Source organism: Mustelus asterias, chromosome 7, assembly GCF_964213995.1.
Source record: "Mustelus asterias chromosome 7, sMusAst1.hap1.1, whole genome shotgun sequence".
In the NCBI taxonomy this organism is placed as follows: Eukaryota; Metazoa; Chordata; class Chondrichthyes; order Carcharhiniformes; family Triakidae; genus Mustelus; species Mustelus asterias.
Genome location: NC_135807.1, coordinates 5,125,313 through 5,139,299, shown reverse-complemented (window position 1 = coordinate 5,139,299; position 13,987 = coordinate 5,125,313). Strand labels below are relative to the sequence as shown.

Sequence of the window (13,987 nt, the reverse complement as noted above, 5' to 3'; positions counted from 1 at the left end):
TGCTTTTCAAGCTGCTGCTTTCTTTTTCTTTTCTGGTATCCGCTCTTAAATGTTCTCTTCATTGTAAAACTTCTGAAATTTTGTGAGGCCCCTGCGGATTGTGAGGCCCTAAGCTGTAGCTTGTTTAGCTTATGCCTAAATCCGGCACTGCCACTAGGCCATCGCCTCCCTCCACCTCATGGTTCATAATTCTTCCAAGACTTGTGTCATCCGCAAACTTTGAAATTGTGCCCGACACAGCACAGTCTAGGTTGACATACAGATCGAGAAGAACAATGGTCCGAGTACTAATCCCCCGGGGAACCCCACTGTAAACCTTACTCCAGGGTGAAAAACAACCGTTCACCATTATCCCAGTAATGTTTCTGGAGGACAATGGAATAAGCTTTGTTGCAGATGTATTGGACTAATGTTTCTGGAAGGTCTAATACAGATAGGAAATATACAGTAAATGGCAGAACCATTAAGAGTATTGATAGGCAGAGGGATCTGGGTGTACAGGTATACAGGTCACTGAAACGCAGGTGGAGAATGTAGTCAAGAAGGCATATTGCACCCTTCATCGGCCGGGGTATTGAGTTTAAAAATTGGCAAGTCATGTTGCATCTTTATAGAACCTTAGTTAGGCCGTACTTGGAATATAGTGTTCAATTCTGGACACCACACTACCTGAAGGATGTGGAGGCTTTGGAGAGGGTACAGAAAAGACTTACCAGGATGTTGCCTGGTATGGGGGGCATTAGATATGAGGAGAGGTTGGAGAAACCTGGTTTGCTCTCACTGGAACGACGGAGGTTGAGGGGAGACCTGATAGAAGTCTACAAGATTATGAGAGGCATGGACAGAGTGGATAGTCAGAAGCTTTTTCCCAGGGTGGAAGAGTCAATAACTAGGAGGCACAGGTTTAAGGTGTGAGGGGCAAGGTTTAAAGGAGATGTACGAGGCAAGGTTTTTTACACAGAGGGTGGTGGGTGCCTGGAACTCGCTGCCGGGGGAGGTAGTGGAAGCAGATACAATGGTGAGTTTTAAGGGGCGTCTTGACAAATACATGAATAGTAAGGGAATGGAGGGATATGATACCTGGAAGGGTACAGGGTTTTAGTTCAGTTGGGCAGCATGGTCGGTGCAGGTTTGGAGGGCCGAAGGGCCTGTTCCTGTGCTGTAATTTTCTTTGAATAACCCACAATAGTGCTAAGTGTTTTCACTTTCCCTGTGCAGGATTTTCAGGATGTGGAGATGCCGGCGTTGGACTGGGGTAAACACAGTAAGGAGTCCAACAACACCAGGTTAAAGTCCAACAGGTTTATGTGGGGAAAGCTGGTTGAACCCTGTCTGGGGAAATGAGGGGGGAAGTCTCCTCTTTATTCAGATCTCCCACTCACCTGACGAAGGAGCAGCGCTCCGAAAGCTAGTGGCGTTTGCTACCAAATAAACCTGTTGGACTTTAACCTGGTGTTGTTGGACTCCTTACAGAATTTTCAGAGCGGGCTCAAGGAGCCAAGCAGCATCGTCCTGTGCTCCGAACTACAACAGGATTTACCACCTACCTTGAGTGGCTGATTCCTTCTTATTATAGCCAGCTCGATATTCTTTCCGCCAGACTGTACTACCTGAAATAAAAATGTACAAATAATGGATCATATTCGAAAGCAGAATATTGAGATAAAGCAAATCATATTGACAGAGTGCCTTCAATGTAGAAAAAACCCATCACAGTGCACTCCAGAATTATAATCAAAAACAGGCCCACCTAAAGGGCACACAGTGGTTAGCACTGCTGCATCACAGCGCCAGCGACCCGGGTTCGATTCCGGCCTTGGTGATTGTGTGGACAGAGTAAGAAGTCTCACAACACCAGGTTAAAGTCCAACAGGTGTATTTGGAATCATGAGCTTTCAGAGCGCTGCTCCTTCATCAGGTGATGGTGTTGTGAGACTTCTTACTGTGCCCACCCCAGTCCAACGCCAGCATCTCCACATTATGTCTGTGTGGAGACTGCACATTCTCCCTGTGTCTACGTGGGTTTCCTCCAGGTGCTCCGGTTTCCTCCCACAGTCCGAAAGACGTGTGGGTTAGGTGGATTGGCCATGCTAAATTGTCCCTTAAGTCAAACCAAGATTAGGGGGATTAGCGGGGTAGATACGTGGGGTAAGACTGGCTAAGAGTTGGTGCAGTCTTGATGGGCCAAATAGCCTCCTTCTGCACTGGAAGGATTCTATGAGAATGAGATACTTGTGGTAACAAACAAAAGTGTGGCTAAAGCAGTGGGTTTTAGCAAATTTCTTAAAAGGGAGGAATTAGAAGTGTAGAAATGCTTAGAGGGGAAAATAGAGTTTGGTTAAAATGATGACTGTTGATGATGTGGCAAAGTGGGAGCACATGGAAGTGGAGACAGAGAGGAACACAAGTTTTCGGAAGGTTGTAGGGTTGGAAGAGGTTAAAGAGAAGGGCATGACGACCATGGAGCAACTTGGAGAGGAAATGTAGGTGAGGACTCCTGAAAGATTAGAACGCAAAGCTTGTGCCTGAGACTGTGATGTGGAGATGCTGGCGTTGGACTGGGGTAAACACAGTAAGAAGTCTTACAACACCAGGTTAAAGTCCAACAGGTTTATTTGGTAGCAAACGCCACTAGCTTTCGGAGCGCTGCTCCTTCGTCAGGTGAGTGGGAGATCTCCCACTGACCTGAGACTGTGGCCAGGGAAAAGGGGGAGAAATCATTTGCAAAACCCCGTGTCAGTGGTGGGAAGTGAAGGCAATGGTACAGTCCCAACGTTTAACTAAAGGAAGTATTTATTGATTCAACTTCTGTAATCAGAATAACACTTGGTGACCTGGATGGTAGTAATTAGTTGGATAAGCTCCGTTAACTACCAAGGATCGTGAACGTAGCCCAATCCATCACCCAAACCAGCCTCCCATCCATTGACTCTGTCTACACTCCCCGCTGCCTCGGGAAAAGCAGCCAGCATAAACTAAGGACCCCACGCACCCCGGGCATTCTCTCTTCCACCTTCTTCCTTTGGGAAAAAGATACAAAAGTCTGAGGTCACGTACCAACCGACTCAAGAACAGCTTCTTCCCTGCTGCTGTCAGACTTTTGAATGGACTTATCTTGCATTAAGTTGATCTTTCTCTGCACCCTAGCTATGACTGTAACACTACATTCTGCACCCTCTCCTTCTCTATGAACGGTATGCTTTCACTGTATAGTGTGCGAGAAACAATACTTTTCACTGTATATTAATACATGTGACAATAATAAATCAAATCAAAATCAGTTTTCAGTCTTTCTCTCCTCTCTGTTTCTTTTCTTAACTCGGTCAAAATCAATTTTGGACAATACGAGGAAGCATTCTTTTGACTCCAACTTGTGCTCGATACTTCCTGCTGGTCAGGATCCTGATAGAATAATGCAGCACCAAAGGGGGAGTTTGGTCCTTTCTGGATGTACCTGTCTGCCCCAACCCCAGACCCTGTAAACTTTTCCTTTTCAGGCGAATATCCGATTCCACTTTTCAAAAACTCCTCGAGAATCCACCACCCTTCTCACAGCGTGTTCCAGATCGGAACAACCACGGCCCGAATGCCTCGAGTATTCCTGAAGCCACTGTGATTCTACAGCCCACTCGCAGCATTCTAGAATCTGAGCAATGCGTTCTGTGCAGGAACCTCGCTCAGAACGCTCTTCCCTGATGACAAATGGGACCGCGGTCCACCCGAGAGGGGAAAAAGAACAATGACTTCAGCAAACTGTCGCCTTTATTTAAAGTTTACAAAGCCGGTTCCACACCTGCAGCCACGACACACCACTACCCGAGAGTTCCCCATCTCTTAAACTTAACCTCATGACAAACTTTCACAAAATCAGCAAACTGGCAGGTCTGGCAATGTCCTGATGAAGGGTCATCCAGACTCAAAGTTCAGGGGAGGTAATTGGCCTAATGGTATTATTGCGAGAGAATTAATCCAGAAACTCAGCTAATGTTCTGGGGACCCGGGTTCGAATCCCACCACGGCAGATGGTGGAATTTGAATCTAATATCAAAAAAAATCTGGAATTAAGAATCTACCAATGACCATGGAACCATTGTCGATTGTCGGAAAGACCCATCTGGTTCACTAATGTCCTTTAGGGAAGAAAATCTGCCGTCCTTACCCGGTCTGGCCTACATGTGACTCCAGAGCCACAGCAATGTGGTTGATTCTCAACTGCCCTCTGAAATGGCCGAGCGAACCACTCTGTTCAAGGGTGACTAGGGATGAGCAATGCTGGCCAGCCAGCGACGCCCAAGTCTCACAAATGAATTAAAAGAAAATCTCTCTCCACAGATGCTGTCAGACTTGCTGAGGTTTTCTGTTTTTGTTTCAGATTCCAGCATCCTTGGTCAGACAATGTTGCAGCACCAAGGAACGCAGGGTACCAACACTCCCAACTCACCGTGTTCAAGGTAACTGAGATGAAATCACAATTACAATGTGGGCCAAAGGTACACAATGACGGGAGCAAGTCAAATTTCACTTTAATAACAAGAATTTACAAAAACTGCTAGGTTTCGAAAACTGTGTTTCAATCTCACTTCACAATTTGGGCCATTGGTTGATAGTGACTGAAAAAGGGCGGGCACAGTGGTTAGCACTGCTGCCTCATAGCTCCAGGGAGCTGGGTTCAATTCCGGCCTCGGGTCACTGTCTATGTGGAGTTTGCACGTTTCTCCCAGTGTTTGCATGGGTTTCCTCCCATAATCCAAAGATGTGCAGGTTAGGTGGATTGGCCGTGCTAAATTGCTCCTTAGTGTCCCAAGATGTGTAGCCTAGGGAGATTAGTGGGGTAAATGTGTGGGGTGATGGGGATTGGGTCTGGGTGGGATGCTCTGTCGGAGACTCGATGGGCTGAATGGCCTGCTTCTCCACTGTCAGGATTCTATGGAAAAGAGATACATTCAGTTTTAATGACGACATTCTAGGACTTCCCCCAGTATTTGTACAAGGTTTTGACAGCTCTGTGCCTTCTTTGTTGCAAGAATGGTCTTGACAATACTATTTTTCACTCACTTCGAGCAAAGCCTTAATTGCCAGCTTGATGGTGTCATTGTCTGTCGCAATCGCTTCATCAGTGTAGTTCTTTTCAAGGAATTCTCGGACTGTCTTGGCGCTGCGACCAATTGCATTTGCCTGTTTATACAACAATGAGATAGTTATGTTCCCACTCCTTCCTTTGCAGCGCTCAGACGCTCTACTTTTTAAAACAAAAATCACACTTTCACATCTCAATTCACTTCTTAATGCAAAGGAATATCTACACTCCAAAAACAAAGGGGAAGAAATCGTTTAGATTCTTGTGACCCTTCCGAGCTTAAAGAAAGCTGCTACATCCGGGGTTAATGATTGTAAACTGCACAGCGAGCTGTTCATGTATGAGCAGCCAAGTCATCAATGATCAGCGGGTTAAATGTGACATGTTAATGTGGCCAAATGGGTGATAGCTGCATCACCTATGGTGAGCTTGCAATTGACACGTTGCCCACAGGTGGCATGGTGGCACAGTGGTTAGCACTGCTGCCTCACAGCACAAGGGACCCGGGTTCGATTCCAGGCTTGATAATTTAAAAAAATTTTAAATGCTTGTGGACTCAAGCACAAGAATACTTCAACAAAGGGACGTTGTTCAGAGGATGTTTTCTTCCCTCTTCAGGGAGGGGTAGCAGAGTTATTGGACCAGTAATCCAAAGGCCTGGACAAACAGGGTGGCACAATGGTTAGCACTGCTGCTTCACAGCGCCAGGGACCAGGCTTCGATTCCTGGCTTGGGTGACTATGTGTGTGGAGTCTGCACCTTCTCCCAGTGTCTGTATGGGTTTCCTCCGGGTGCTCCGGTTTCCCCTCTCAGTCCAAAAGACGTGCTGGTTGGATGCATTGGCCGTGCTAAATTCTCCCTCAGTGTTACCCGAACAGGCGCCGGAGTGTGGCGACTAGGGGATTTTCACAGTAACTTCATTGCAGTGTTAATGTAAGCCTACTTGTGACACTAATAAAAAAACCTTTGAAGAACATTTTGAAACTAAACACTTCTACGATACATAGATGTCTGCAAGAGGGACTTCCAGTTGACAAGGAGTCCAGCAGAAGAAATATCAGTCGAGCTCAGGCCAATACTATTGAGCTGTGCCAGCCGCGGAAGGGACTGCAACTCACCAATTGGCCGCCACAACCATACCGACACCCAGATGTGACATCGACCCTGGGCACAGTCCATTGCCTCCGGAGACAGGCAGATGTCATAATAATGCAGCACCAAAGCAAATGAATCAAGGGGTTTCCAGATTTAATTCCAAGTTTCTACTGAGCATAATAGACAAAGCAACTGGGGGAGAGTACGCACACTTGCCCATTAAGAGAAAATAATCAGGATTCCTGCGTGCATTTGCAATTTAGAAGCCCCTTGTATTGCCCTCAGATGGTGGGTCTGGCTGGGTGGACCCCCAGTACACAGTGGTCCACTGATACTCACATGTAGTAACAGCCACTTAGGCAAGGCACCAGAGTGTCAGCCACAGCTCAGGAGGCAGTACCATCGACTCTGCATCAACTGCAGAGACTTGAGCTTACGAATCCAGGATGTTACTCCACTCCTGTTCCAGGGGTGGTAGTTTTTGGATGACACATCCATTAAACCGAGGCCCTGTCTGGCCTCTCAGCTTGATGTGAGACATCACACAGCTAATATTTCAAAGAGGAGATGTGGGAGGGGAGGGGAGGGGAGGGATGTAGACCTCCTTGATGTCCTGGACAATGGTTATTCCTCAAACATCATCGCAAAAACAGATGATTTATGGTGAGCGGGCGGGCAAGCGGAGCTGAATCCACAAAAAGATCCGCCTTCATCTTAGTGAATGGCGGAGCAGGCTCGAGAGGCCAAATTTGTTACAGATCAAAGAGATCTAGGGGTACAGGTTCATAGCTTCTTGAAAGTGGAGTCACAGGTGGACAGAGTGGTGAAGAAGGCATTCGGCATGCTTGGTTTCATTGGTCAGAACATTGAATACAGGAGTTGGGACGTCTTGTTGAAGTTGTACAAGACATTGGTAAGGCCACACTTGGAATATTGTGTGCAGTTCTGGTCACCCTATTATAGAAAGGATATTATTAAACAAGAAAGAGTGCAGAAAAGATTTACTGGGATGCTACCGGGACTTGATGGTTTGAGTTATTTGGAGAGGCTGGATAGACTGGGACTTTTTTCTCTGGAGCGTAGGAGGCTGAGGGGTGACCTTATAGAGGTCTATAAAATAATGAGGGGCACAGATCAGCTAGATAGTCAATATCTTTTCCCAAAGGTAGGGGAGTCTAAAACTAGAGGGCATAGGTTTAAGGTGAGAGGGGAGAGATACAAAAGGGTCCAGAGGGGCAATTTTTTCACAGAGGGTGGTGAGTGTCTGGAACAAGCTGCCAGAGGTAGTAGTAGAGGCGGATTCAATTTTGTCTTTTAAAAAGCATTTAGACAGTTACATGGGTACGATGGGTATAGAGGGATATGGGCCAAATGCGGCTAATTGGGACTAGCTTCGGGGTTTAAAAAAAAAAGGGCGGCATGGACAAGTTGGGCCAAAGGGCCTGTTTCCCTCCTGTAAACCTCTCTGACTCTATGGCCTACTCCTGCTCCTAGCTCTTATGATCTGGTCGTTATCACCGTGCTTTTGTGGGAGTTCGCTGTGTGAAAATTGACATTGCCAACATTAAAGGAGTGACTATATTTCAGAGAATATTAATTTTCTCTGAAGCATTTAGGGACGTGCTGAAGATGTTGTAACGATTAAGTTTGGTTTCTGTTTCATTGCTGCATGGGTTACCGTACTTTAGCGCAAGTCACTGTCCACAGCAGATAAAGGGGCAGGGGCAGAAAGTGGAGAAGCAAAGGAAAAAGAGAAAAGATTTTACTGTTTAGAAAGGAGACAGTAGAAAGAGAAACATTTACCTTCCAAGCTTGGTATGTCCCAGATGGGTCAGTCTGATACAACCGTGGTGTGCCATCGTAATCAAACCCCACAATCAATGCAGAGATTCCGAAGGGTCTGCGGCCATTGCTTTGTGTGTAGCGCTAAAATCATTAAAGCACAAAGTTCACCAAACAATTCCAATTGTTAATTCTTTCTCACTGCTTACCAGCGACCAGCAAACCACTACATTGTGGAGTCTTGTCATGACGGCCTGTACCGAACGGTGGAATTTTGACAGGTAAGTAACCATGTACTAAAACTGTACAAAGTACCCCAAGACTGATCTACAGAGTCGCAACAAAACTTCCTCACTCTTATGCTCCAACCCATTTATAAAAGGCTAACATTCCACTTGTTTTCTTAATAGTTTGCTATAGCTGCATGCTAACTTCCTGTCATTCCCATAAAAGAACCACAGTTTGAACTTCTGTGAAAATGGGCTCATTGAAAAGGAATTTAGTGCTGTAGTAAAAGACTAGAATAATTTGTTACCGCTTCCCACCCCATTTTATCCACTAAAAACATCTGTACTTATTCTTTCCCTGAATGTCAGGGTCACAGGCAGCATTTGTTACCTAATTGTCCTGGAACTGAGTGGCTTGCTGGGCCACTTCAGTGGGCAATTAAGAGTCAACCACATAGCTGTGGATCGGGAGTCACACAGTAGGCCAGACTGGGTAGGGTTGGCAGATTTTCTTCCCCAAAAGGATGTTAGTGAAGCGGATGGGTTTTACAACAATCAATATTAATTGTAACTGTCACCAAAGTGAATCTTGATTATCTTCATCTTAAATGGTCGATCTCATATCCTGAGACTGTGAGACTCCAGCCCCTAGTTCAAGACTCCCTAGCTGGGTGGAAACAGACTTTGACACCTAACCTCTCAAGCCCGATAAGAATTTTATATTTTTCAATCAGATCACCTCTGATTGTTCTAACCTTCAGAGAATATCGGCCTAATCTACTCGAGCAATCTTCAGAGGGACAGACCTGCCCAATCATCCCAGGAATCCATCTGCTGAATGCACTTTGCACTCACTGTAAGGTCAGCATATTTTCCCTAAGGCAAGGAGAATTAAAACTGTATCCCAAGAATGATCTTATGAGAGCCCGACAGAGTCGCAACAAGACTTCCTCACTCTAATGCTGCAACCCATTTATAAAAGGCTAGCATACCATTTGCTTTAATAGCTTGCTATAGCTGCATGCTAACTTCTTGTAATTCCCATAATAGATCATCTAATTCCCTCTGCACACCAACTAGATATTTTAAGAAAGGGTTTAAAAAAAAATCCTGTTTATACCTTCTTGATGCCAAAGTGGATAATCTCCTCACATCAAATTCCACCTGCCACCTTCTTGGTTGACGACTTAACCTGTTGATATTCCTTTGCAACCCCCTACAGCCTCCTCAAAGCTGACTTTACCGTCTCGCTTTATATCATCAGCGAACTTGGAGACAGTCAGTGGTTGCAGAAGGAAACTCGATGGGCACTTGAAGGGCTATGGGGATAGAGCAGGGGAAACGGGACGGACTGACTGCTCTACATAGAACTGGCATGGGCGAGGTGGGCTCCAGCTGTGCCGCAATGACTCTATAAACTTATGCTAACTCCCTTCAATCGATCGACATCTTTTGAGATGTTTCAATAATTCATCCTTCAGGATTTTCCCCAGTGTTTTAACCTGTAGAAGATGGCAGGTTCGCTGGATTACCAAAGCACTACATTCATGAACCATTGCAAGTTTAAACTGCGTTTTATTTCTTTGGGGGAGGGAAGAATGATGATGCACGCTCACCTGCTTCAAAGTCGCAATGAAACGCGTTATGTACTCGACAGTCACCGGATCTTCCACAGTCAGTTTATGACTCTGACATTCCACTCGTGCTCGATTGATCACGATTCTAGCATCAGCAGTTAGACCTGAAGTTAAAAAGCAGAACGAATCACATTTCCCAGCTGTGGTGAGATCTTAATTGTTCCTTGACAGCTCATTCACAGAGGCTTCAGGAGCAAGAAAGGTTCCGCATATCAAAGTAAAGTAAAAGTTTATTTATTAGTCACAAGAAAGGCTGAGATTAACACTGCAATGATGTTACTGTGAAATTCCCCTAGTCGCCACACTCCGGCGCCTGCTCGGGTCAATGCACCCTAACCAGCACGTCTTTCAAACTGTGGGAGGAAACCCACGCAGACGCGGGGAGAACGTGCAGACTGCACACAGACAGTGACCCGAGCCAGGAATCGAACCCAGGTCCCTGGCGCTATGAGGTAGCAGTATGAACCACTGCGCCACCGTGCCGCCCATATTCAAGGTGGAATGTAAGGTCATGAACCCGAGGTTCAAAAACATTGAATTACATCAGCAAATGGAGAATTTATAGTCAAGCCAAACAACCAAAGTTACAGCCTCTAAATTCAGTGGGCGACTCCTCACAAATTTATCTAGCAAACATGTTTTGAAAACCAGCATTTGACACTCGACCTGATGGTTATTTTTGAATATAAAATCCAGACAATTCAGATAGTCTAAGTGAACTTACACATCACACAACAAATGTTGCTTCAAAGCTCTTCCACATTTCCATGCTGGTGTTGGACAGTTGTGAGATTTGAGAGATGCTCCACTGTGTCCAATGTGTCCCTTTAGAAACACAGAAACTAGTAGCAGGAGGAGGCCATTCGGCCCTTCGAGCCTGCTCCGCCAATCATTTTGATTATGGCTGATCATCAAATTCAATATCCTGATCCCCCCTTCCCCCCATATCCCTTGATCTCTTTAGCACCAAGAGCTACATTTAATTTCTTCTTGAAATCACACAACGTTTTGGCCTCGACTACTTTCTGCAGTAGTGAATTCCACACATTCACCACCCTCTGGGTGAAGAAATTTCTCCTCACCTCAGTTCTAAAAGGTTTACCCCTTATCCTCAAACTATGACCCCTAGTTCTGGACTCCACCACCATCAGGAACATTCTTTCTGAATCTACCCTGTCTAACCCTGTTAGAATTTTATACGTTTCTATGAGATCCCCTCTCACTCTTCTAAACTCCAGTGAACATAATCCCAACTGACTTAGTCTCTCCTCAAATGACAGACCTGCCATTCCAGGAATCAACCTGGTAAACCTTCGCTGTACTCCCTCTATAGCAAGGACATCCTTCCTCAGATACACCAAAACTGCACACAATACTCCAGATGTGGCCTCACCAACGCCCTATGCAATTGCTGTAAAACATCCCTATCCCTATACTCAAATCCTCACGATGAAGGCCAATGGCCTAGAAGATTGCCTCATGGTATTATCGCAAGACTATTAATCCAGAAAGTCAGCTAATGTCCTGGGGACCCGGGTTCGAATCCCGTCATGGCAGATGGTGGAATTTGAATTCAACAAAAAGATATTTAATTTTTAATCTGGAATTAAGAATCTACTGATGACCACGAAACCATTGTCGATTGTCAGAAAAACCCATTTGGTTCGCTAAAGTCCTTAAGGGAAGGAAATCTGCCATCCTTACCCGGTCTGGCCTACATGTGACTCCAGACTCTCACCAATGTGGTTGACTCTCAACTGCCCTCCAAGAGCAACTAGGGAGGGACAATAAACACTGGCCAGCCAGCGACACCCATGCCCCATGAATGAATAAAAAGAAAATACCATTTGCCTTGTTTACTGCCTGCTGTACCTTGCTTGTGATAATTTTTTAACATATGCATTTTGGATAATATACAAAAGATTGTCTGCATATATTAACCTATAACAGTGGCAACGGTAATATCAATTATACATGAAATTAACTGTTATCCATCTGCACTAGTAACACCATTGTAAATACAGACAAGCTGGAAGGGACTGCAGAAAAAAAACTATTACATTCAAGAAGGTTTTCTTGGATTGCAACAGGACCTTGATCAATTGGGCCAGTGAAGTGATGAATGGCAGATGGAGTTTAATTTAGATAAATGTAAGGTGATGCATTTTGGTAGATCGAACCAGGGCAGGACTTACTCAGCTAATGGTAGGGCGTCGGGGAGATTTATAGAACAAAGAGATCTAGGGGTGCAGGTTCATAGCTCCTTGAAAGTGGAGTCAGAGGTGGACAGAGTGGTGAAGGAGGCATTCGGCATGCTTGGTTTCATCGGTCAGAACATTGAATACAGGAGTTGGGACGTCTTGTTGAAGTTGTACAAGACATTGGTAAGGCCACACTTGGAATACTGTGTACAGTTCTGGTCACCCTATTATAGAAAGGATATTATTAAACTAGAAAGAGTGCAGAAAAGAGTTACTCTGATGCTACTGGGACTTAGTGGTTTGAGTTATAAGGAGAGGCCGGATAGATTGGGACTTTTTTCTCTGGAGCGTAGGAGGCTTAGGGGTGATCTTATAGAGATCTATAAAATAATGAGGGGCACAGATCAGCTAGATAGTCAATATCTTTTCTCAAAAGTAGGGGAGTCTAAAACTAGAGGGCATGGGTTTAAGGTGAGAGGGGAGAGATACAAAAGGGTCCAGAAGAGCAATTTTTTCACAGGGGGTGGTGAGTGTCTGGAACAAGCTGCCAGAGGTAGTAGTAGAGGCGGGTACAGTTTTGTCTTTTAAAAAGCATTTAGACAGTTACATGGGTAAGATGGGTGTAGAGGGACATGGGCAAAACACAGGCAATTGGGATTAGCTTAAGGGTTTAAGAAAAAGAGGCGGCATGGACAAGTTGGGCCGAAGGGCCTCTTTCCATGCTGTAAACCTCTGTGACTCTGAATGAAAAACTTTGCTTTTAAAAAAGTACCCTGAAGAGACTGAGCACTCGCATAAGATTGAAAGCAGACTGGTCCATAATTATCACAACCCTAACATCTTTCATTCATTACTTCTGTTGAGCAACAATGGCACAAGAAGAGTTTGATTCAGCCTGACAATGTCCTGAACAGATCACACGCTGTTAAATAATATTTATCCGTATGAAACAAGCTCACACAAATGCTGGACATTGGCTGACTTGTTCAATCGGCACCTTCTCCCCGGGCACTGTAACTTATCATTTCATAACAAGCAATGATTTTGGGGGTTTTTTGGTCCATTTAACAAGGGAGAAATAGTGAGAGAAAGATTAGAATGAAACAAATCAGCTGAATTTGGAGTAAAATCAGTAAAAAGAAAAGTTTTAGGAAGGTGAACGTAGAAAGGAGGATGTTGATCTTCAAGGACATGTTGTGATAAAAAGGGAGGTAGTATTGGAGGTTTTGAAAAACATTGAGGTGGATAAATCCCCAGGGCCAGATAGGGTCGATCCCAGAATACCGAGAGGGGCAACTGAAGAAATTGCTGATGCCTTGGCCAAAATCTTTGTGTCCCCTTTAGCCATGGGCGAGGTCCCAGAGGATTGGAGAGTAGCTAACATTGTTCCTCTGTTTAAGAAGAGCAGGAGACACAATCCGGGAAATTATAGTTCTGTGAGCCTTACATCAGTGGTGGGGAAATTATTGGAGAAGACTCTTAGGGACAGGATGTACTCACATCTGGAAGAGAATAGGCTTATTAGCGAAAGGCAGCATGGTTTTGTGAAGGGGAGGTCGTGTCTCACAAACTTGATTGAGTTCTTTGAGGAAGTGACAAGAAAAATTGACCAGAGCAGGACAGTGGATGTTGCATACACGGACTTTAGTAAAGCCTTCGATAAGGTTCCTCACGGCAGACTGATACAGAAGGTGAAGTCATATGGGATCCGATGGATACAAAACTGACTTGGGCATAGAAAGCAGAGAGTAGCAGGGGGAAGGGTACTTTTCTAACTGGAGGTCTGTGACAAGCGGTGTTCCACAAGGATCAGTGCTATGGCCTCTGTTGTTTGGAAAATGTAGGTGGTCTGATTAGTAAGTTTGCAGATGATACAAAAATTGGGGGAGTAGCGGATAGTGAGGAGGATTGTCAGAGGAAAGAGCAGGGTATAAAATTGGCTGGAGACCTGGGCCAAAAGATGGCAGA

At 45.1% G+C, this 13,987-nt stretch overlaps 1 protein-coding gene across 1 annotated transcript in view; it reads right to left on the bottom strand.

Moving 5' to 3' along the window:
- The window catches only part of LOC144495542 (proteasome subunit alpha type-7), a 28,045-nt gene that overhangs the window by 2,881 nt on the left and 11,177 nt on the right, over window positions 1–13,987 (bottom strand). Inside the window, exons 3-6 of the mRNA XM_078215625.1 lie at window positions 9,798–9,922; window positions 7,976–8,098; window positions 5,056–5,175; window positions 1,548–1,610 (exon numbers count right to left, since the gene is read on the bottom strand). Coding sequence (XP_078071751.1) covers window positions 1,548–1,610; window positions 5,056–5,175; window positions 7,976–8,098; window positions 9,798–9,922 — 431 coding nt within the window. The remainder of the gene's footprint in view (window positions 1–1,547; window positions 1,611–5,055; window positions 5,176–7,975; window positions 8,099–9,797; window positions 9,923–13,987) is intronic.